This window comes from Gorilla gorilla, chromosome 7, assembly GCF_029281585.2.
Source record: "Gorilla gorilla gorilla isolate KB3781 chromosome 7, NHGRI_mGorGor1-v2.1_pri, whole genome shotgun sequence".
NCBI lineage: Eukaryota > Metazoa > Chordata > Mammalia > Primates > Hominidae > Gorilla > Gorilla gorilla.
The window spans coordinates 53,914,497-53,938,906 of record NC_073231.2 but is presented as its reverse complement, the minus strand read 5'-3'; the positions used below and the strand labels follow the sequence as shown (position 1 = coordinate 53,938,906).

General features: G+C 41.8%; 1 protein-coding gene across 4 annotated transcripts in view; it reads left to right on the top strand.

Moving 5' to 3' along the window:
• Window positions 1–21,139, top strand: part of ADHFE1 (alcohol dehydrogenase iron containing 1) — a 36,502-nt gene extending 15,363 nt beyond the window's left edge. For 3 of the 4 annotated variants that reach the window (XM_004047111.5, XM_019032409.4, XM_063709241.1), the window contains 7 exons: window positions 1,035–1,140; window positions 4,124–4,276; window positions 6,231–6,329; window positions 8,990–9,068; window positions 9,243–9,339; window positions 12,635–12,792; window positions 20,599–21,139. In XM_004047111.5, coding sequence (XP_004047159.1) covers window positions 1,035–1,140; window positions 4,124–4,276; window positions 6,231–6,329; window positions 8,990–9,068; window positions 9,243–9,339; window positions 12,635–12,792; window positions 20,599–20,682 — 776 coding nt within the window. In that variant the 3' untranslated portion in view covers window positions 20,683–21,139. Of the gene's footprint in view, window positions 1–1,034; window positions 1,141–4,123; window positions 4,277–6,230; window positions 6,330–8,989; window positions 9,069–9,242; window positions 9,340–12,634; window positions 12,793–20,598 lie in introns of those variants that run through there. The other variant, XM_055349490.2, reaches the window with a different exon arrangement.
• Window positions 21,140–24,410: the final 3,271 nt, after the last annotated feature.

Below are 24,410 nucleotides of genomic sequence, written 5' to 3'. Positions count from 1 at the left end.
AAGTTAGTGACTGTACACCAATGATAAATGGCTGTTTCCTTTCTCTGACATATTTTTTACATTTTAAATCAATTTTATTGAGATGTGATTTTTGTATAATAAAATGCACACATTTTAAGAATCTGGTTTGATGAGCCTTGACAAACATATATGCTCATGTAACCACCACCCCAATCAAGATACAAAACATTCCCATCACTCCAGAAAGTTTCCTCATGCTCCATCCCAGCCAATCCCTCCAGTCCTTTTCCCAGGTAACCTCTGTTCTGCTTTCTGTCTTCTTAGTCATTTTTATGCCATCTTCTCTGTCTCAGACTCTTGGCTAATGCGGTAGAAATGTCTCTCTTTTTAGTCTGGCTCAATATCCTGCTTTCAGATCTTCATAGCAGAATAAATTGACATTTAACTGCACACTTTTAGTAATTTTTCTTTTTAAAATTAAATTGCACTATCCTTTGACATTTCTTAAGTTGATGATAATAATGGCCAACACTTACATTCTACCTTACAGTTTCTAAAGACTTTTACCTAATATTCTCTCATTTGATCCCTACAACAGCTCAATGAGAGCTGGAGGCCCTGTGCTATTATAGTCTAATCTTACAGAGAACTCAGAGAGGCTAAGTGACTTGCCCAAAGACACAAAGTAAGTTGCAGAGCGAGGACCAGTGGTGTGCTAGTAAACTGGCTGTCTGGAATTTAATAATAAACAAGTAAGCCCTGACTTGTAGTGTTGGCCCATTTCCGTGGTGTAAATACTCTCACCACGGCCAGTGACATCACTCATCCAGGAGTTGGAAAGAGATGCATACACATGGCCCTTGGAAACCAGTAGGAGCCAGCTCCAACACACCACTGAAAACCCCAGGTTTCTGACTCTAAATGACTTTCCATTGCTCCTTACTTCTTCACTACATGAAAATGAACCTTTTCTCATATTTTTATTTTTAGGGTGATTTATTATCCTGAAGTCATTTGCCTTCTTAAAATGATGCCCATGGCTTTAGCCTCTACTGAAAATCCTTATGTTTTAGGCATCACTTCGAGAGCCATCAAACCCACACTGGGACTGATTGATCCTCTGCACACCCTCCACATGCCTGCCCGAGTGGTCGCCAACAGTGGCTTTGATGTGCTTTGGTAAGTGCTGGTGCCTCCTGGAGGGGCTTTTTTAGTACTGGGTCTATGGATAGTATTTTGTTGCTCAACGCACATGCTAAGTATTCATTGATTAGCACCCCACAACATCCCTAGCTTTGGCTGTCATTACCCCCTGTCCTAAATCAAACATTCAAGCTTTAGAGGTTGGTGACTAGGTGACATCTGGTGTGGGCCACAAACCTGCTCTTCAGGATGGATCCCCCCCAGCCACAGCCAGGGACATAGGGATGCCGCTAAAGGGGCATTTGGAGCTGGTGTGCAGCATCTCAGGGGATAAAGGGGCAGTTGGAGCTGGTGTGCAGCATCTCAGGGGATAAAGGGGCAGTTGGAGCTGGTGTGTGGCATCTCAGGGACACACCAGCTACCTTTATGGCCTCACTAACTAGGCAATGCCGAAGGCTTCATGTCATGGAAGAGGGCAGGGAACAGAGCTAACACCTCCAGAGCACCCCCAGACCGTGCACATTGTGTCAGCACCTCACATACATCAGTTCACTGCAGCTCTGTGTGATACAGGACCTTTGTTTTATTGAACAAGAAAACTGGGTTTGAGATGTTTAGTGACTTGCCCATAGTCTTACTGTATGTTCCCTCGGCTTCAGCTGCATTGTGCCGATGGCCCCCTAATCAGTATTTCTATCACAGACCTTGCTCCTGAGCTCCAGGCCTCATGGAGACCCCACCGACACTTCACATTCAGCATGTGCCAAATGACCCTCGTTCATCTATGTGCACATACACATTTTTTTCACATTTTAACACCTCTGAAATCAGGACATAACTTAAAATCTGTGGCATCACAGTATGTTTTCATCCTCCGTGGTACCTATTTTAAAAACGGTGCAGGCTGGGCACAGTGGCTCACGCCTGTATTCCCAGCACTTTGGGAGGCCAAGGTAGGAGGATCACTTGAGGCCAGGAGTTTGAGACCAGCCTGGGCAACAAAGTGATACCTCATCTCCACAAAAAAAAGTTTTACAAATTAGTCAAGCATGGTGGCACATGCCTGCACATCCCTGTACAGTGACTGTCACATCCTAGGTACTTGTATACTGCTAGTTCACACAAGCGGGAGGTGACAGAGTTAGAACTCACATCCAGGTCCCCCAGGGCCGTGATCTGCTTCTCTCACTATGTTATGCTGCCTGCCAAGAGACTGTAGAAAATTGTGTCTAACTCCATTCTGGTCAATATTGTCAGAACTTTGATGAGCTGTCCCCTAATAACCTGGAAATGAGGGGAATAAGGTTTTCCTTCCTCACTGTAAAGTACATAATAAATACATCATGACCCAAAGCAGCCACCCTTAAGTAGGTGACTCACAGGCCCAAAGACTTCACTGTCAGTCAAAGTGGGGAGTGGGCTCAGAAGGCAGGAGAATAATGGCAGTTGCTCTTTCAAGTACTGCCCAAGGGAAAGAACACCTGGCCTGAGGAATCTGCCCGTAGGGCCCAGTGGCCTGTTCTGAAGGTGGACAAGCCATGTATTAAATCTTCGAGGTAACTCCCCTCGTTAGGACTCCATGGACTTCTGATCATAAAGTGGCCATCCCAGGGCTTGACTGTAGGGAGAGAAGGTGCCATCTGGAAGACTCTGATGTCTGCTTAGCAGTTATGTTTCTTGTCATAAAGCATTAAGCTGACTTCCAGGCTTTACACATAGTTTCTGTGAGCTTAGCTCGGTGAGTCCACCCCTGAGAAACAAATCTGCACTTGGATCTGGGATCTGATTCAGTCTAGATGTGCTGCAAGGCAGAGGTCACACTCTGACTACAGTGGCCTCACCGGCCACCCCAACTTCCCCATGTGGACACCTCATTCTTGCATTATTCACACATTCCCTGCTTAGAACCACAAAGCCTTCATATCCATCTACAAACTAATTTCCAAAACAATTTTCTAATGATTTGTCCAAAAAATATTATCTGCTTCTCATATGTAGAAGAGAGTAATTCCTCCATTCTAGGGAAAACGAAAACTGTAATTCATGCAAAACATGGGGTCATCTCCCTTCACAGTCAAGTGAAAGGAGAGTGTCCCAGAAACATTACGGAGGCCCCCATGGGGAATTATACTGAAAACTATAATTCATGCAAAACATAGTTCATGTTACACTGTGTTTCCAGTGCATCACTGATCTAGACGGTGATGTCTGTTCTCTTCTGCAGTTGATGAGCTAGAAGTCATGGCAGGCCAGCAGGTGGAGGCAGCTATGAAGCTTAGTTCTTGAAGCAGCAAACTCTGAGTTTACGGTACATAAGAGAAAAAGATCTGCTTTTTCTTCAGGCCAAGAATTAATAATAATAGTGAATACTAAGATGTACAATGTGCCAGGTACTCTTCTAAATACTTTACATGTGTCAACTCATCGAATTTTCACAGCCACATCATGAACCAGTACTATTATTTATCCCTGTCTTAGAGTCAGGGTAGTGCCTTACACCAGGTCCACAGCAGGAATATCTTGTTCCAGGATTGACATCTGGGCAGCTGACCCCAAAGTCTATATTCTCACTCATTACACTGTAATTTTCATAGGAGTCTGGTGTAGCTATGACCCACTTTTGGTAATATAGTATTTGATCAATGCAAGGTATAAAATGGTAAATATCTTCCATAATGAAGTCATTTTTTTAGATTCAGTGCTTTTTTATTGCTCAAATATATAATTCGACACCATAAAAATGTATTGACACTAGAAAAGGTCCATATATAATCTTATACATACTACTCAAAAATACTGTAATGCTGTTAATGTAAACTCAACTGTATTAATTTATATTATAAGTAATGACTGTTGCAGGCAAGAGGTGGGCTGGTAGAATGTACTGTGATCATCAGTGTTAGATAATATATCCACCGTGGGTTGAGTGCCAAACAGCTCCAAGACAGGTTGTGATCTAAATGGAGGGAAGGAGGAAGACGACGCTTTCCATCTGTGTACTTTCAATATTTCTTTTTAGCCATGCCCTGGAGTCATACACTACCCTGCCCTACCACCTACGGAGCCCCTGCCCTTCAAATCCCATCACACGGCCTGCGTACCAGGGCAGCAACCCAATCAGCGACATTTGGGCTATCCACGCGCTGCGGATCGTGGCTAAGTATCTGAAGAGGTATGTCACCCCGAAGGGGATAGAAATAGAACAGGAGGCCCACATTCTGCCAGCACGTGAAACATGACATGCCTGAGCCTGAAATATCCTGAGCAGGTCTGTTCCAGAAAAGCAGTCAGTGGATGCGCAGAAGCCCCAGACACCAGCAGCCTCTGGAGGGACCCAAGGGACAGGCAGATGAAAACTGGGTCCTTCAGTCCCTAAAAGGCAAAGGCAGCCAGGGGACAAACTAGGAGCCAAGCTAGGATGAGGGGCGGTGTCCTTTGAGATTTGGCTCCCCAGGGCAGAAATGAGACCAGCACTGGCAGATGTTGGCTATGCCCATCCAGGCCCTGTCCGAAGACACACAGAATCCATCCTTTGAGTTAAGTCAAATGAACTAAACTTAAGAAATAAATGTGGGCTGGGCACAATGGCTCACACCAGTAATCCCAGCACTTTGGGAGGCCAAGGCAGGAGGATGGCTTGAAGCCAGGAGTTTGAGGTTGCAGTTAGCTATGATTGCACCACTGCACTCCAGCCTGGGTGACAGAGCAAGACCCTGTCTCAATTTAAAAAACAAAAGAAAGGAGTAGAGATTGCTGTCCCAGGAGATATAAAAGGCAGAAAATGTAAAAAGATTCCTAAGAGGTTGTGAAAGATTTATGAATACAAGTATATACATACATGTGTAGCCATAGGCTACAGGAGAGCAAATAGCAATCAGGTCCTGAGACAGCAAAGATATACTTAGGATGAAAGCTGATACCTGAGATATTAGGACATACTCAAAGTCAGACTCACGTTTGTATTTATACGTAATGGACAGAACGGCCACAGGTAGGCTAGGCCTAGACGTGAGCACGGTGCTTCCTCTGGCCTTGAGCTAGAAGCTCCACTGACAAAGGAGCCTTGCAATTGCATTTGTAGCAGAGCAGCAGGAAGGAACCCAATACTATTTCAGGTTTGTGGGGGACTCCCAGGACAGCACAGCAGCACTTGACTAGGTCCAAACAGACACGCATCATGGGGAGCCAGTTTGTTTGACAGGGACAGAGGCTTGGCAGTGGCACAGTGGTGGTAGATAAGGAGAGATGGAAAGAGGAAAGGCTGAAAGCTCCATCACCTGCTACTTCGCCTTGTCATTGGGGGAATAAGGAACTAACATGGGGTTTCAGAAAGGAGGCAGGATCACCCAACCATTCCACATGAAAGGAACATTTCAAATGAAAGGGGAAAAAAAGGCTGTGCTTTTTTATTTCGCCACAGGAACTCTTACGCAAGGCAAAATTGCAAAAAAGCCCACATGAAAAGTAGGTTCCCTTGACGGTCTTCAGGCTTCTTCCCTGGGGCAAGGTTTTAGCAGTGAGTGCAGGAAGGCTGTGCACAATCAGAAAGGGGCTTTTGAGAATTGACTTTTCCAAAGTGGCACTGGGGACACCCAGAGCAAGCTAAGGCTCATTCGACAATAACATCCACTTCCTCAATAATGTTGGCATAGAGGTGCAGCAACCACAGATATAAAGAGGCCCCCAGTGGGTCCAATGGGAGGCAGTGTCTCAGAGAGAAAGAGCGCTGGCCGGCAGGTAGCCCCGGGCATCTGAGAATGTTTACATCCCTTCACAGGGCCGTCAACAGCACTGACAAATGAAGAAGAAGAATGAGTCTCAGGGCACCTTCCTGGAGTGGCCCTCGCCATCCAGGGACCAGCGCGTTGCCTCCCCCGGCGCTTTTACATCACATGAGCAGCTGACAGCGTATTTATTATGCCTTTGCTGAAACAGTTGATGAGAAATATGTTTCCCTTCAGTTTTCATTTAGAAGACAAGGCGTCGTTTGAATAACTTGCCTAATTTTTCTTCCTACCGAGTAGCATTTCTTTTTTTTTCACCGTATCTTTCCCTAAGGCAGCTCCTTATTCTGTAGGAATTGCCAATGTTGATGTGTTATTGTTAGGTATTTATATCATTCACAGGGCTGTCAGAAATCCTGATGATCTTGAAGCAAGGTCTCATATGCACTTGGCAAGTGCTTTTGCTGGCATCGGCTTTGGAAATGCTGGTGTTCATCTGTGGTGAGCAAGTCTGAGATTTCATTTCTTTACTCAAGCTATTGCTTTAAAAAATTTTTAATGTTTATAATTCAGGACAGGTGGTAAAATTTAAATATGCTATAGAAGGAAGAAATTTAACTTTATGTTCCTAAATGTATTCTTCTTTTTCTTTTTTTCCTTTTTTCACCACCAGCTAAAGTAGAAACCTAAATGTATTCTTAAATTGAATGTGGTTCCTAAATGTATTCTTTTATGTTCCTCAATGTATTCTTTTTCTTTTTTTCTTTTTTCCACCACCAGCTATAAAGTAGAAACCTAAATGTATTCTTAAATTGAATGTGGTTTACTGGGTTTTTTAATAACAAATTTTTAAGGTATAATTCACATACTATACAATTCACCCATTTAAAATGTACAGAACATTAGTTTCTAATATATTCACAAAGTTATGCCGCCATCATCAATTTTAGAACATCTTATCACCCCAAAAAGAAATCCCATACCTCCTAGCTGTCATCCACCAATCCCCCCACCTTCCCTAATACTTAGCAACTACCAATTTACTTTTTTTCTTTTTCTTTTTCTTTTTTTTTTTTTGAGATGGAGTCTCACTCTGTTGTCCAGACTGGAGTGCGATGGCGCAGTCTTGGCTCACTGCAACCTCCACCTCCCAGGTTCAAGCAATTCTCCTGCCTCAGCCTCCTGATTATCTGGGATTACAGATGTGCACCACCATGCCCAGCTAATTTTTTTACATTTCTTAAGTAGAGACGGGGTTTCACCATGTTGGCCTGGCTGGTCTCAAACTCCTGACCTTAGTTATCCACCCGCCTCCACCCCTCAAAGTGCTGGAATTACAGGCATGAGCCACCACGCCCAGCCTACTTTCTATCTCTATAGACTTCCCCATTCTAGACATTTCATGTAAATGGAATCATAGAATATGTGGTCTTTTGTGTCTAGCTTTTTTCTTCTCTATGGACATAGGTTTTCCTTTCTCTTGTTATATAGGTAGGAGCAGAATTGCTGGGTCATATGGTAATTCTGTGTTTAAATTTTAAGATACTGACAGACTGTTTTCCACGGCATCTGCGCTGTTTTACATTCCCACCTGCAGTGGGTGAAGGTTCTGATTTCTCCACATACTCACCATGTGTTGTGGATTTTTTAAACTTAAATGTAGGATTTTTCCCCCAATCTGTCACAAAAGAAAGGGATCAGAATGCTTGTCAATAGCCCAGAATTAATCTCTTTGATTGAAACTTTATTGGTATGTTGCTTTAAATTGAAAACCATTGAACTTTAAAAATTAAGAATAGGCCTTTGCTAGGGCGAGCGCAAGGAATGATCAGCCTCTGATGATCTACCACTGATGGGAGCATAAATTGGCAACACCTTTCCAAAAAGCAAGTGAGCAAAATGTACCCAGAGCCTGAAAAATATTTATGCCCCTGGGCCCACCAATTATCTTCTAGGAATCTAGCCTGAAGAAATACCCTTGGCTGGGCACAGTGGCTCACGCCTCTAATCCCAACAATGGGAGGCTGAGTTGGATGGATCCCTTGAGCTGAGCCCAGGAGTTCAAGACCAACCTGGACAACATGGTGAAACCCCGTCTCTACAAAAGAAAATACAAAAATTAGCCAAGTGTGGTGGTGCATGCCTGTAGTCCCAGCTACTCAAACACCTGTAGTCTCAGCCACCCTGAGGCAGGAGGATCGCTTAAGCCAGGGAGGTCAAGGCAGCAGTGAGCCAGAATTGCACCACTCCAGCCCGGGCAACAGAGCGGGACCCTGTCTCAAAAAAACCCAAATAAACAACAACAACAAAAAAAACTATAATATTTTCCTATTTGTTCATCAATAGTTCAAGAGGATATAAAAAATTTTTCACTGAGCGTGGTGGCTGGATCCTTCCTCACTTGAGCCCAGGAAGTCGAGGCTGCATTGAGCTATGATCACACCATTGCACTTTAGCCTGGGTGACAGAGTGAGATACCGTCTCTAAAAAAAAAAAGAATTTTTCAGTAAAAACAAAAACCATGATGCCTTTTCTTGATGTCAACTAAATCTAAACAAATCCTTAAGGTAGAATTTAGCAAGAGAAATCAGTCAAACCAGAACTGATTAACATAGCCTGTCAGGCTAGAATAATCATTTCTGACTGGACTCTGTGAGTATGTAACATTTGAAGGGATCTGTCAGTTACTGGTGGGACAGATCACTGGTGGGTCAAGCTTGCACGTCATCAAATACAGCACATCCTGACTCACAAAATTCCCCCGACATCATCTGGGAGCACACTGCCAAGGAACTGCCAGGGAAAAACAGAAAACACATGCCCGGAGCTTATTACAGAAACTTCGAAGTGAATTACCAAGTCTTTGAGATCGTAATGTTAACTAATGGGTTCAGGGAGCTACTTCTGGATCAATACTTTTTAATGTCATACAATTCTATGAGCATTTGAATTGAGCATTTTCAGAGGTTTTGTTAATGAATGCACTACATGTCCTAGACATCATAATATATCCTTATATCCAAGAAAACAGAACATATCACTTTTTCAGGTAATGATACTGTCTAGAGGCTGTGACAGGCATCCCCATAAGAGTATCTTTCTATTGTTGACTTGAATTTTGATAACCGTGTATGAACATAAGGATTTTCTTTCTTTTCTAGCCATGGAATGTCTTACCCAATTTCAGGTTTAGTGAAGACGTATAAAGCAAAGGATTACAATGTGGATCACCCACTGGTGGTAAAATCATAAGAATAAATTATTTAATTAAATATTATAATCATCCCAATTTCCATAAATATATTTGCCAATTCTCGCCTGCTTAGAGTATGGGGTAAAGTAGCTTAACATCTAGAATATGCAGGGAAGAACAGCTTTGTCATCTGCCGGTCACCGCATTTCGTTTCTCCCCAGCCCCATGGCCTTTCTGTGGTGCTCACGTCCCCAGCGGTGTTCACTTTCACGGCCCAGATGTTTCCAGAGCGACACCTGGAGACGGCAGAAATACTGGGTATGAACCATTACTCAAAATTCTGTGACCGGCCAGGCACGGTGGCTCCCATCTGTAATCCCAGCATTTTGGGAGGCCAAGTTGGGTGGATCACTTGAGCCCAGGAGTTCAAGACCAGCCTGGGCAACATGGCAAAACCCCATCTCTATCAAAAAAAAAAAAAATAGCCATGTACAGTAGTGCAAGACTATAGTCCCAGCTACTTGGGAGGCTGAAGTGGGAGGATCACCTGAGCCCAGGAAGTTGAGGCTGCAGTGAGCTGTTATCATGCCACTGCACTCCAGCCTGGGAGACAGAGTGAGACTCTCTCTCTCTCTCAAAAAAAAAAAAAAAAAGAACCATAAAGGACAATACCAAAAAATATTGCTTTGCGATAGCTTAATAATGAAATGTCAGGCTGGGCACAGTGTAATCCTAACAATTTGGGAGGCTGAGGTGGGAGGATAGCTTAAGCTCAGACGTTTGAGACCAGCCTGGGCAACATAGTGAGATCCTGTTTCTTTAAAAACATTTTTAAAATATAAATATATGATTAAAAATGTCAGTGACTTGACCAAAGCCCTATCTAGCACTAAAATTCTGTCATTATTATGTTTCTGAGAGTATTGAGTCTGTTACGTTTGTAGTAATACTGTTTCCTGTTTTTATCTCAAGGGAAAGTGTAATTATTTGTATATTTTTAATGTTATAAATGACTTTTGCTATGTTCGATAATAAAATGAATCTGTATCAGGAAGCAGGAGTAAATTCCTAATTATAGAGAATCAAAACAACTGGAAACTTTTTTTCACCAAAGCCTGCAAAGGTCCTGATCAATTAGAAACTTTATAAAAATATCCTGAAAGAGGAGTCTGTTTGCCATACTGTAGAATAAATAATGTCAATAATAAGATATCCACAGTACCTTTTGAATCTTACCAGAAATAAAATGATATTCAGGATAGCTTTAATGGTAAGTAAAATGTTGGTGTTTTGCTAATACAAGAACTCTTTTAAGTAGACTTGAATATTTTATTAACTTGCAAAACATCTTATTCCGCCACTTGTGTTTAGTTAGGGCAAGAAGGGAAAGGCTAAAAAGAAAACTTCATTATGCTCTCCTAGCCCAGCCGTTGGAGAGATTATTTCCAGGGAGGTAGGAAGGACCGCAGACATCCTCCTGCAGGAGCTCCCGCTGAGTCCCAGGTGCTGTGCTGGGAATGTTAATGACACAAGCCCAGGGCAGAGAGGGGCCAGGGGCTCCATTTCCCAGAGGGTGCTGAGGGGAAACAGTGCAACTTTACCAAGGATCTGTGTCCCTTTTCTCTTTCGGACTGGAGATGTTGTTCAGCCATATTTTGGGACTCAGCTGCCTTTGTATATATTCAAAGCATGTAAATAAGAAGAGAGAGCGCAAATCATAGGCTACATTTATGATAAATGGGAAAATCTTAGAGAACTTAAAGTTAACACTCCAGGCAACTAGCAACACTACTGAGAAGGGAGTTCCTCTGTTAGACAAATTCCAGGCTGGAAGAACCCACTGATTCTTCCTTCTTGAATGGGAAGTTTTAATGTTATCTACGCTTAGCTATCCCACACGATGAAATATTTTGATTCTCCATGTCATCTTAGATTTCTTAGCTTAAAATACTGATGTATTCTTTTTCCTACCATCTCTTTTTTTTCTGTAACACTTCATAGGAAAATGCAGAGGTTTCGATGGTGTTTTATGGCAGCATTCCCAGGAACATTAAAACTTCATAAACTTCGTATCATGTGTCACCGCTCCACCTAATCCATATTTTAGCTACCGCTGGGTAATACAGACTGGTCTTGTCAGGCAAGGTTTACCTTTCATCCGGCTGCTCTCCCAGCCAGCCCCGTATCTGGTTCTATTCATACCTTTTCCTGGATTCCTAAGAGTTCTCACTGTCATGGAAGAGAAAACTAAAAACCGATTTAATAATGTGCTTCAATATGGATGTGAAAGTAGTCACGATCTCCTTTTGAACAATACAACAGAAAGTGGACTTAGACTACTGTGGGAGGCATTTTGCATAGACTTCATATAATGCTACACTCTGTAGAGGGCTTTACTTCTTGGCAGTGAATGTGTTTGGCTAGAATATATGAGAATGTAGGGTGCTAAGGGTTGTGAAATCAGTTCCCTTCCTCTGGGAACTTTCTCTGTCACCCTGCCTGAGGGCAGAACCTCCCGCGTGGCTCTTCCAGATTGCCATTTCCATGATTATGTGCATTATTTTTTAATTTTTATTTTATATATATATATATTTATATATATATAATATATTTATATATATATAATATATTTATATATATAATATATTTATATATATATAATATATTTTTATATATATATATAATATATTTTTATATATATATATAATATATTTTTATATATATATATATATATATATATAGTTTTTTTTTTTAACAGAGACAGGGTCTCACTGCTCAGGTTGGTCTTGACCTCCAGGACTCAAGTGATTCTCCTGCCTCAGCCTTCCAAAGTGCTGGGACTACAGATGTAAGCCACCAGGCCTGGCCTCTTAATTACTAATCATGTAAAAATTCTGCCCTTATGAATCTTCTTTCATCAATACCATTATTATCTGCATATGAAACGCTGTTTTCTGAGAGCCTTCATGTTCTTGGTCCTGCCCAGCTGGTTCTATAATATTTATTTAGAGGAACCTACTCTGCCCTTTGGCAACAGAATCTAAAATTAAAAGTTTTATAGCTATAGAGGACAAAAATTTTCTTCCCTGTTCACACATAATCCATTTGTATCATGCTTATTTTCTTTTTGGTGGTTAATTTTAGAGCTTTTGTACTTCTGTAAGCTTGTCTCACAGGGTGTTTGCAAAGGATTTGTCTTTTTCTAAGATGTTGCTGTGGGAAAAGACGTTGAACACATCATACACCTCTAGATGTCAGCAAATTCCAAGCCTTGAAATTACATAAGCTGTGTGTTCTTCAAATATTCATTCCTCCATCCCAGCACCAACCGACTTTCTTGCCTTGTTCTGCACCTCTCTTCTTGTCTTTGTTCCTCTTCTTCCTACCACACAAGGGGCAAGTATGTAGGACTTGGCAGCCCCTCCAAAATGTCAGAGCTAAGTGAGCTCCCCCAGCCAACTTGGGCCCTCCTGGGGAGGCTCACGATGGCCCCGTGCTGGGCGTTAGGGAGACTCCGTGGGTGTGCATGGTGTATTCACTGATCTTGTGACTGAACTCCACCCAGAGCCCATTTCTTCCTCTCTCCCTACAGTCAGCACTTTATGTCTTCTAGGAGCCGACACCCGCACTGCCAGGATCCAAGATGCAGGGCTGGTGTTGGCAGAGACGCTCCGGAAATTCTTATTCGATCTGGATGTTGATGATGGCCTAGCAGCTGTTGGTTACTCCAAAGCTGATATCCCCGCACTAGTGAAAGGAACGCTGCCCCAGGTAAGAGACCAGCACGCTCCTCACTCCCTGCGAAGGAGCCTAGCGCCTCCAGAAAGACATGCTGCATTGATGGCGGGCTAGCAGGGATGGAAACCAGGGCTCCCCGGTGGTTCTCGGGTCTCCTCCACAGCAGACAGCAGTTCTGTCCTTTCCTGGTGCAACAGGGCCAGGCCCTCGCCTTTCTGTTCATCCATACAGCTGTAGCTGAGGTGAGGCTTTTATGAAAATTTTCATGAAGGGATGGATCCTTTATGAAAATTCAAGGCAAAAACAACCAAACTGATCTTGAACTATGGCAAAATTTCCCTTTTCCCTATTTCTGTTCTTTGAAGGGCTCCTATAAATAACTATGTGAAGCTGTTCCAAAAGGACCACCAATATTATTTTCCATTGTAAAAGAGTTCCAGGTCTCTACTATTTTGTGAAGAATAGGCATGGCCTTTCAATTAACACTATCACCAAATTGCTTTCGATGAATGTGGGAGATTGTATACTTGATGCATATCTGTGTCACTATGGGTCTGATTTCATTTCTTAAATTTTTGTGAAGAATGTAAATGGAGCTGCATCCCTAATTCGGTAGAATCATACTAGGTGTAAAGTTTGCTCTTCTGAGGTTCTCATGAAGAACTGTGATCCCTCAGTGGACCTCTCTTGAGCTAGCACATCAGATCCTAATAGGCCAAGGTCCTGTTCATTGCAATTCACCATAAAGCAGAGAGCTCAGAGCATGAGTGCTTGGTTGGTGGACCACACCATAGTCGCCATGCCCAGAATACTCCTTTAGTCCTCTTGGCCAATATGGGAAAGGCAGAGGTCACCTCAATGCTATGAGGGTATGAGGATAAGGATCTTCTGCCACAGGCTAAGGCATTCCCTGACCATGGAACAGAGTTAGCAGCTGAAACATCCACTCACACAGCAGCCTGCTTGCCACAAGTGCTGGTGCTTTTCCCTCACCCCACTCCAAGTAGGCAAGGGCCTCAAACTAGCTTCTTCCTCCCCGCTTCGCTAGTGCTTAGAATGTTGACAGCCTCACCAGTCACTTAAGATAGTATTTGTATAGATTGTGTTCATAGACTCATGTGTCCACAGGAGCCAGGTAGAGAATAGCAGTGAACAATGTCATGTAAGGCCTCAGGGAGTGGTGGGGACTTTGGTAAGCCAGAAAGCACGTGACCCATCTAATTGGGTGAGCAGCTCAGCTACAGTTTATCATCACCAAGCAGAAAATCAGGTCCCAGTGTTGGTAGACCTACCAACTCTCAAGAAAAATCAGCAATCCGGATGTTTGTGTTGAATTCCCTGGTTTCCAATGCACAAATGAAATGTAGTCCGTGAACCACCAGTTTCCCTGATTTGGATTCAGGCTCACTGAATTCAATTGCATCTACAAATAGAAATGAACAAGAAACAAAGGAGTCTCAAAGTATAGGAGAGACCCTGGGCTAACCCACAAACCCTTAATTCTAACCCATACGTCCAAGGGACCAAATCACTAAAAAAATCAGACTCTCTAACGCCCTCACAGTTATTTTATCCAAGCCTACCAGCCTGTAAGTTCTGTGAGGGCAGGAATCTGTCTGCTTGGCTCATCCATTTTCCATTGCACCTAGCACAGGCTAGTAAACATTTTAAACGAACACATACCTCCATTCCTCTCCTCCTAAGTCCTCTGTCTAGGTAAGCTTTAATGGCTGACTGAGGATAACTTTTTGAAGTTTCCTTAGACTGACTAGGACTCAACCAAAGACAGGGGAGCCATGAAAGCTCAGGGTCACTCTAGACTGAGTGGTCATAGTGATTTTTTCCGGGGGGAGGGACAGGGCTGGAGTGCAGTGGCATAATCACAGCTCACCACAGCCTTGACCTCCCAGGCTCAAGTGATCCTCTGTCCTCAGCCTCGAGTAGCCAGCACTATAGGTGTGTGCCACCATACCAGGCTAATTTTTTTAACTTTTTTGTACACAATAGGTCTCACTGTGTTACCCAGGCTGGTCTTGAATTCCTGAGCTCAAGCAATCCTCCTGCCTTGGCTTCCCAAAGTCCTAGGGTTATAGATATGAGCCACAGTGCCTGGCATTCACTGCAATTTTAATGTAGCTTCTGGCTTTATGGCATGGTCCCAGTGACACTGTCCACCCTGCAAGGGGCCCTCCAAAAGGTTTTGTTTGTTTAGCCCAGGAAAGTGTTCAGGAAAATGTGTGGGTCCACCTCTAAGAATGCTATCCATGATTTTCAGATGAAACTGTCTGATACCCTTGGCCATTTGATTGCTGGCCATCAGTACACACTGACAGGTGTTTACTCTTCTAATTCTACTGTGGTCAGACTGTCACTTTCTTTTGTTTGTTTTGTTTTTTGTTTTTGAGACAGAGTTTCACTCTCATTGCCCAGGCAGGAGGGCAGTGGTGCAATCTTGGCTCACTGCAACCTCTGCCTGCCAGGTTCAAGTGATTCTCCTGCCTCAGCCTCCCGAGTAGCTGGTATTACAGGCACACACCACCATGCCCAGCTAAGTTTTGTATTTTTAGTAGAGACAAGGTTTCGCCATGTTGGCCAGGCTGGTCTCAAACTCCTGACCTCAGGTGATCCGCCCACCTCAGCCTCCCAAAGTGCTGGGATTACAGGCGTGAGCCACCACAACCAGCCCAGACTGTCACTTTCAAAAGCTATTCCACGTAGCAGCAGATCCAGCTTAACATTTGAGACCATTAAAATAGCACTAAATTAACACTAAAATAGCAAGTTAATTAGATATCATTCTGAATGCCTCAGTGTACATGCAATACTGGGAAATCACAGATAGCAAAACCTTAATTGGACAAAACCAATTTCTTAGTTTTACAAAAATGGGAGGTAAATGGAATCTTTTGGATATAAGTTCTGACTTAAAGTAGGAAGCCAGATTTTCCTCAGGCTGTATTCATAAAGCACCCCAAGGCATCTGCTGCCTTTTTTCCTCTGATCATGTTTTCATGGTTCAGAGAAATATAGTTAATTTTAATTAAACTAACCCTAGGTTCATTTGGAGTCTACGTGATTGAGATATGTGTATATTCACAGATTGATAAGACTTTGGTAGGAATCTTAGAAATAAGCTTGTCCATTTTGCAGATGAATAACTACTATGGAATTTTGTTTGTTTGTTTGATGGCAGTGACTGTTTTACAGGAATGCTGTGGCCACTTCAGAATTTTACACATGCAATAGACCAATCTTCACTTATTAATATCTCCAGGATTTAAGGTAGTGAGAAGAATATACTGGCTCCTCCAAAGAACGTCACCAGAAAGGTTATTCAATGTAGTTGACATTTGATGAAGGTTCTTTTGTGTTCAGCAGTGAAGGATTGGTTTTCTCTGGAAGGAACAACCAGGCCAGTATTCTTGACCAAACACAGCCCATACTGGTGGCAGCTAATAGCAGCCCTGTGTACAGAGGCTTTCAACTGCCATAGCCAGGCTGCAAGGGGAGCAGGCAAGAATATATTAATCTTCCAAGCTGGATTTCTGAAACCCCTGGAAAGAAACATTTACATTTCAAATCAAAACATTTCATTACTGAGGAGCGCTGTCTACCCAAATGAGCACTTCCACTCCCTGGTAGACAGGCCAGCTGAAATGTTGTTATTTCATGAATGTGCTAAAAGTAGATGTCTGAATTTATTTTGTTCCCATGTTAATGAGTTGTCCTTCACACTTACATGCCTATAAATAATAGCACATCATTGCTTAACATATCTTAATTCTGAGAGAGTTTAGCTTTTATATGGCAGAGGTGATATGTATAGGGACATATCACAAACTTTATGTCCTTGTCCTGTTTAACCAATCACTGGGGGCCAGAAACGCGAAACAGAAACTCAGCTTGGCTTCAAATACTTCTAAGAGTCCTGCACTGCTCCACCAAAGATAAACAGGATCATGTCAAGGGCCTTTGAGCTCATCAGACAAGACTCTCTCCCATTATGAACAACGTAACTTGCCATCATCTGCAGTTACAGCAAACACTGAACTTCAGTTCTTGACCCTGCACAAACACATACATAATGAGACCCTCTGCCTTGCTATGGATTTCCAAAATTCCTTAGGGTCTCTTAAAAATCTGCTGGGATGTGAAACTTTGTCTTTACCTCACCCATACTCATAGGCATTGTCCCTCACCCCTCTCTCATCTGTCCCTCTATCCTTTCTTCCTTCTTTAACTTATCTTTTAAATTGTGATAAAATATGTATAACATAAAATTTACCATTTTAACCATTTTTAAGTGTACAATGCCATGCCATTAAATACATGCACAATGTTGTGCAACCATCACCACTATCCATTTTCAGAACTCTTTTTTTAGTCATGCCAAACAAGTGGTATGTCTGTTAAACACGAATTCCCCGTTCTCCCCTTCTCACAGCCCCTGGGAACCTCTGTCCTACTTTCTGTCTCTATGAAGTTGCCTATCCTAGGTACCTCATGTAAGTGAAATCATACAATATTTGTCCTTTTGTGACTGGCTTATTTCACCAAGCACAGTGCCTTTAGTGTTCATCCACGCTGTAGCGTGTGTCAGAATTTTATTCCTTTTTTATAGCTGAATAATGTTCCATTGTATGGGTATACTACATTTTGGTTATGCATTTACCTATTGATAGACACTTGGGTTGTTTCCACCTTTTGACTATTATGAATAATGCTGCGATGAATATTGGTGTACAAGTATCTATTTGAGTCCCTGCTTTCAATTCTTTGGGGTATATACCTAGGAGTAGAATTGTTGTATCATATAGTAACTCTATGTTTAACTTTCTGAGGAACTGCTAAACTGTTTTCTATAGTGGCTGCACCATTTTACATTTCCATTAACAGTGCACCAGGGCTTCAGTTTCTTCACATCCTCAACAACACTTGTTATTTTTCTTTTGTGTGTGTGTAATAGCCATTCTAATGGTGTGAAGTGGTATCTTATTGTTTTGATTTGCATTTCCCAAATGACTAAGGATGGTGAGCATCTTTTCATGTGCTTATTGGCTATGTATATATATATATTCTTTGGAGAAATAACTAATCAAGTCCTATGCCCATTTTTGAATTGAGCTGTTTGAGGTTTTTTGTTGGTGAGTTGCAAGAATAATTTTTTTCTTTTTTTGAGACGGATTCTTGCTCTGTCATCAGGCTGGAGTGCAGTGGTGCAATCTTGGCTCACTGCAACCTCCGCCCCCTGGGTTCAAGCAGTTCTCCTGCCTTAGCCTCCTGAGTAGCTGGGACTACAGGCGTGCACCACCACACCCGGCTAATTTTTGTATTTTTAGTAGAGACGGGGTTTCACTGTGTTGGCCAGGATGGTCTCAATCTCTTGACCTTATGATCCACCCACCTCGGCCTCCCAAAGTGCTGGGATTACAGGTGTGAGCCACTGTGCTCAACCAGAATAATTTTTATATCCTGAATATTAATCCCTTATCAGATATATGATTTGCAATTTTTTTAATTTTGTTGTCTTCTCACTCTCTTGACCATGTCCTTTGATGCACAAAAGTTTTAAGTTTTTATTCAGCCTAGTTTATCTGTTTTTTTTTTTTTCTTTATTCCCTTTGCTTTTTCTTTTTTTTCTTTTAGAGACAGAGTCTTGCTCTGTTGGCCAGGCTGGAGTGCAGTGGCACAATCTCGGCTCACTGCAACCTCCACCTCCCAGGCTCAAGCAATTCTCCTGCCTCAGCCTCCTGAGTAGGTGGGATTATAGCTGCCCACCACCACACCCAGCTGAATTTTTTTTTTTTTTTTTTTTTTTTTTGTATTTTTGGTAGAGACAGGGTTTCACCATGTTGGCCAGGCTGGTCTCGAACTCCTGACCTCAAGTGATCCGCCTGCCTCGGCCTCCCAAAGTGCTGGGACCACCGCACTGGACTCCCTGTGCTTCTGGTGTTACATCCAAGAAATCATTGCCAAAGCCAATATTCCTGAAGATTTTTCCCTAATTATTCTTCTAAGAGTTTTAGGGTTCTAACTCTTACATTTAGGTTTTTGATGCATTTTGAGCGAATTTTTTTAATACATCCATCCTTCTTTTCTTTCCTTTTACCAGACAAATACTGACTGAGTCCCTACCGTATACCATGCATTGTACAGTATACTAAAAGAAGGAAAATAAAGTCCCTTTTCTCCTTTGTGAAGCTTACCTTCTAGTGAGGGGAGACAGTGAACATCTATAAATAAGATATAAATGAAATCATTTCAGATAATGATTAGTGTACGAAGGAAAACGTGCATAAGGAGATAGAGAGTGATCTCACGGGGAAAGTGTGGAGAGATCTCCAGCCAGGGTGTTGGGAAGGTGCATGATGATAGGCCAATGCTTTCTAGGCAGAGGGGAAGGGCCCTGAGGCAGGGTCAACGTTAGCATATTCAAGGAACTTAAAAGGGATGGTGGGACTAAGTGAGGTGTTAGAGCTGGGGCAGGAAACAGAGCCAGATCGGGGTAGCCTTAGAGGCCATGGTTTTGTTGTAATTGCCACGGGCATTTATCTGCGAGCATTAAACAACAGGAATGGTAGGATTCAGTTTATACTGGAAAAAAATCACTTTGGCTGCTGTGGGGAGAATGACCTCTGGGGGGCAAGAATGGAGCAAAAGTGGAAACAGACCTTTTAGGAAGCTTCTCAAGCTGGACAGGCGAGTGATAGCAGTGCCCTGGATTCCGGTTGTGGTACCACAGGAGGTGAGAAGCGCTCTGACTGGGGCTTCATTTTGGAAGTAGGACTGACACTCTTGCTGATGAGTTGAACTTGCAGAGCAAGGGAAAGGGGAATCAAGTCTGGCTCCTGGGTTTTGCCTGAGCTACTGGGTGTCATTTCTGAGATGAGAAAATGGTAGGAGCGGTGGGGTGGGAGAGTCAGAGTTCTATCTTGTATATGTGAACTTTGAGACTCCAGTATCCCCCTCCCCACCATCTTCACTAATTCAGCAGATAACTGTTAAGCATCTACTTACTATGTAAAGCCCTCCGGTAGGCGCAGGGCAGAGAGCAGTGCACACAGCTGAGCCCCTGGCCTCACAAGCTTCCCTTCCACTAGCTACACTCCCAAACACATGCCAGCAATAGAAAACATGCCCAGAGACCCATGAAAATGGAACCTCAAAATGGACATTCCTCAGTTTCATGCAGGTGCCAGGGGAGTCATCGCTGTACATTTTAGCCCCTGTCCCCGAGAAGCTACTGACCAGAGTATAAATAGAAGTAGGATGTGCTGGATGTCTTCGCTGAATTGACTCAATAATCATTGGAGAAATTAACAAATCACTGGATTTGCTTGGGAACGTAGAGATAAAACCTTAGTTAATAGAAAAAAACGGAGTCACTTGTTGCACATAGCATGAACATTAATGTTCTACTGAAGTCCTTTTGAATATGCCTTAAGTCCAAGTTGCAAAATACATGGTCTTAGACGTCGGGGACGACCCAGTTCTCTCTCAGAGCTCTGTGTGTACAGAGAACCTGGCAGAGGTGTTTGACTGACCTAGTTTTGTCATGATAAGGGTGTTTTCCCCAAGGTTGGTTTCGGCAGAAGGCTGTTGCCGGGGCGTAAGGCAAGGGGCAGTGGCTTTCGAAAGCTCTGTGGGGAAAGAGGTATGATGTGATAAACCTCTGAGATGGGGATCAACTCATATGAAGTATACAAGAAATACCGTTTTTAAAGATATGGCGTTTATCAAGTCATTGATTCTTATGACCAAGTTAATTTCCATAACTTTGTAGCTTTTACAAACTGCCTTTTCAAAGCCCTGGGTAACTTCTTTCATTTACTGTTTCAGGAAAGGGTCACCAAGCTTGCACCCCGTCCCCAGTCAGAAGAGGATCTGGCTGCTCTGTTTGAAGCTTCAATGAAACTGTATTAATTGTCATTTTAACTGAAAGAATTACCGCTGGCCATTGTAGTGCTGAGAGCAAGAGCTGATCTAGCTAGGGCTTTGTCTTTTCATCTTTGCGCATAACTTACCTGTTACCAGTATAGGTGGGATATACATTTATCTTGCAGGAAATTCCCCAAAGCTCAGAGTCCAGTTCCTTCCATAAAACAGGCTGGACAAATGACCACTATGTTAGACCCCCAGGCTCGACTTCAGGGGTCAGTGTTCCTGTCCCAAACCCCACACAGAATACTCTGCCTCTGCTTCATGTAGCAAATGAGCAAAAACTCAGTATCTATCAAAAATGTAAATTATATTTCCTATGCCTAGTAATTCACTTCATGTCTAAAAATTTATCTGATAGAAACACTAGCACCAGTACATACAGAAGCATGGCAAGGATGTTTCTGGCAGCACTTTTCTAATAATAAAAGATTTGAAACAACCTTAAGTATTCATTATTGGTATATAGATCACTTATAGTATACTAGACAGTGGAATACTATGGTACTGTTAATGAAGATGAAGTAAATCTCTTGGAAATGTGTCCATAATATACTGGGAAGTTGGCAGAAAGCAAGCTACCAAATAATTATAATTAGTATGATCTGATTTTTACTTTTTCAATTATACATAAACATATATCTACATATACATACAAAAGAAAGATACACATCAAAATTTAAAAGTTATTACTGGAGAAATGGAATTTGGGGTGTGGAGAACTAAGAGAAAATGTTCACTTCATTTTATTTATTTATTTATTCATTTATTTTTATTTATTTTTTTGAAATGGAGTCTTGCCCTGTCTCCCAGGCTGGAGTACAGTGGTACGTTCTCGGCTCACTGCAACCTCCACCTCCTGGGTTCAAGTGATTCTCCTGCCTCAGCTTCCTGAGTAACTATTTATTTATTTTTTGAGACAGGGTCTCACTCCTATTGCCCAGGCTGGAGTGCAGTGGTACAATCATGACTCGCTGCAGCCTCCACTTCCTGGGCTCAGGTGATTCTCCCACCTCAACCTGCTGAGTAGCCGGGACTACAGGCATGCACCACCATGCCTGACTTATTTATTTATTTATTTTTGTATTTTTTTTGTAGACACGGGGTGTCGCCATGTTGCCCAGGCTGGTCTCAAACTCCTGAGCTCCAGTGATCCTCTTGCCTTGGCCTCCCGAAGTCCTGGGATTACAGGCATGAGCCACCACTCCCAGCCTCATTTTTTATTTTATAAACTTCTGTATTGTTTGGATTTGTTACAACAAGCATATATTACTTTTCTAACATTTATAAAAGAGAAGGGAAAGGAAAGAAAAATGTCATTTTAATGTTTTAGGTCAGATTCGTTTTATTTTATAAAAATACTAGTAACATATTTAAAAGGTAAAAACAAATCCACAGGGGTAAAATATTAGAGACCAATCCTCTGGTGAATAAGTTGGTTTTTTTGTTTTGTTTTGTTTTAAAAAAAAAAAAACAACAAAAACAAAAACAAAAAGCAAAAACTAACATCCTACATGGTTATTCCCTCTGGAAAAATGTTTCTGGTGCCCTGAATACATTAATTCAAAAAGAAGCAGTTTTGTAGGTTACAGATTACAGCATGCAGGTAGAATCCAACTAGTGTGATACTCTTCCTCCCTTTTATTCCCAGGCTACAGAAACCTGGACAGCTCATTTTTCCTTTCAAAAGTTAACCCACTGAGGTTTTCTTGCCCAAGCTTTGGCAGTATAGATCTCAGAGTACTTGCAGATTTACTCACATTTTAAATTGAATTAAAATTTTAATCTTATAAATGAGTAATATAATTACTTCAGGATTTTTTTCAAACAGATGAGAAAAGCATTACTGTGCCATTCAACTTGCCTAGGCCACTTGATCTCCATAAAGGTCTTTATTTTGTTGAGATTTTAAAATAACGTTTATTGGGGGTTTTCTCTAACTACAAACATAAAATATATTCAGTACCAAAAACTGTTAATACAAAGATAAACACAAAAGAAAATCATTGTTCATACTGCACCATCCAAAAGATAGCTATGTAAAAATTTTGTATATGTTATTCCAGTAATTTTGTATGCATAAATATATGTTGTATAACTAGCTATATATGTGTACATTTTTTACTTAGAAATTGTATTATTAAGGTGTAATTTTAATTTCTACAGAACATTCAAATTTTTTTATACCAAGTGCCCCAAACGTAGGCTTAAGATGGTGCCAGTAGAATTTCAGCTACACCTTGCAGATCATAGCTAGCTAAAATTTCTTCTAGCTCTTCAGGAGAATCCTGGAGATGAGGGCAGAAGCTGGGCATGAATGAGGCAGAGAACAGCTAAACTCTGCCAATCTGAGATCCTTCAGGAAACTTTAGTAAAAGTTGTTAATGAGAGTCTCAAAATATATTTAGCATGGCAAAATCTTATATGTATACACACACACATATATTTTTCCCTCACCACCCCCACCTCAGAAGCAGTCTAGGTAAGTTTGAGAACACTTACAATATATTAGGCAATGTGATATGACATTATTAGAAGAGCATTAGGCTAGGGTTCAAGGGCCCTGGATTTTGTTTCAGTTTTGTCTGAGTCTTAGTTCATTCAGCTAAGGCCTCTTCCAGCTTGAAAATGCTATGAGGCCGGGCACAGTGGAGGCTGAGGCAGGAGGATTGCTTGAGTCCAGGAGTTTTGAGACCAGCCTGGGCAACATGGCATGGTGAAACACCATATCTACAAAAAATACAAAAATTAGCTGGGCGTAGTGGTGCATGCCTGTAGTCCTAGCTACTCAGGAGGCTGAGGCATGAGAATCACTTGAAACTGGAGGGTGAAGGTTGCAGTGAGCTGAGACCACATCACTGCACTCTATCCTAGGCAACAGAGCAAAACTCTGTCTCAAAAAAAAAAAAAAAAAAGAAAAGAAAAGAAAGAAAGAAAATGCTATGACTAGGTTTTATGTATTACCTGGTCCTTAATGTGAGATTTTTGAATTGGGAAAATTCGATGTAAAATAATTTGAGATACAAATATGCATTCTCCCCCCATCTCTCTCAAATGTTCAATGCCTTTGCTAACAGTAGCCAGACGTCTGAATGTGACTCACCAAGAGGAGTGTTTGGTATTCATATTGATGATGACTCTGTAGAGGAAGAATTTAAAGGTCAAGCATGAAGAAACAGATTTAGGAAGACTTGGTGTTTTTATCTGGATACCCATCATTCTGGCCCTTACAATTAGAGATTATGGAAAAGGTGAGTTTTGTGACTTACTAGCTATTAAAAGAGGATAAGCTAGATTAGGCCAATTTCTGTAAATCAAACATTTCATGTTTCAGAGACAATAATTAAGTGTATTTTTTCTGATTCTGTATCCTATTTTTCTATAGATGTCCTTTAAGAAAAATTCTTAAGAGTCGCAGCTCCGTTTATGTGGATTAAAATACCTACCAAGGCAAGGACATTTAATAGAATGGTATTCAAGAGTTTGGAAAATACTATGTTCATAAAACTATCATAATACGGTGGCATTTTCACTTAAAATACATGCATATCCCTAATTTATTTTTTGATACAGAATACTGATTTGTTCCAAATAGGTCATGTTTCTATTTATTGTTGAGTGCCACAATAAATAGCTGGCTCGTTTTGCACTCCTGTCCCTCTCTATGGCATTGTTCGAGTAGCTGTGGACACAGCTGTGGGGTGTTTTCAAGT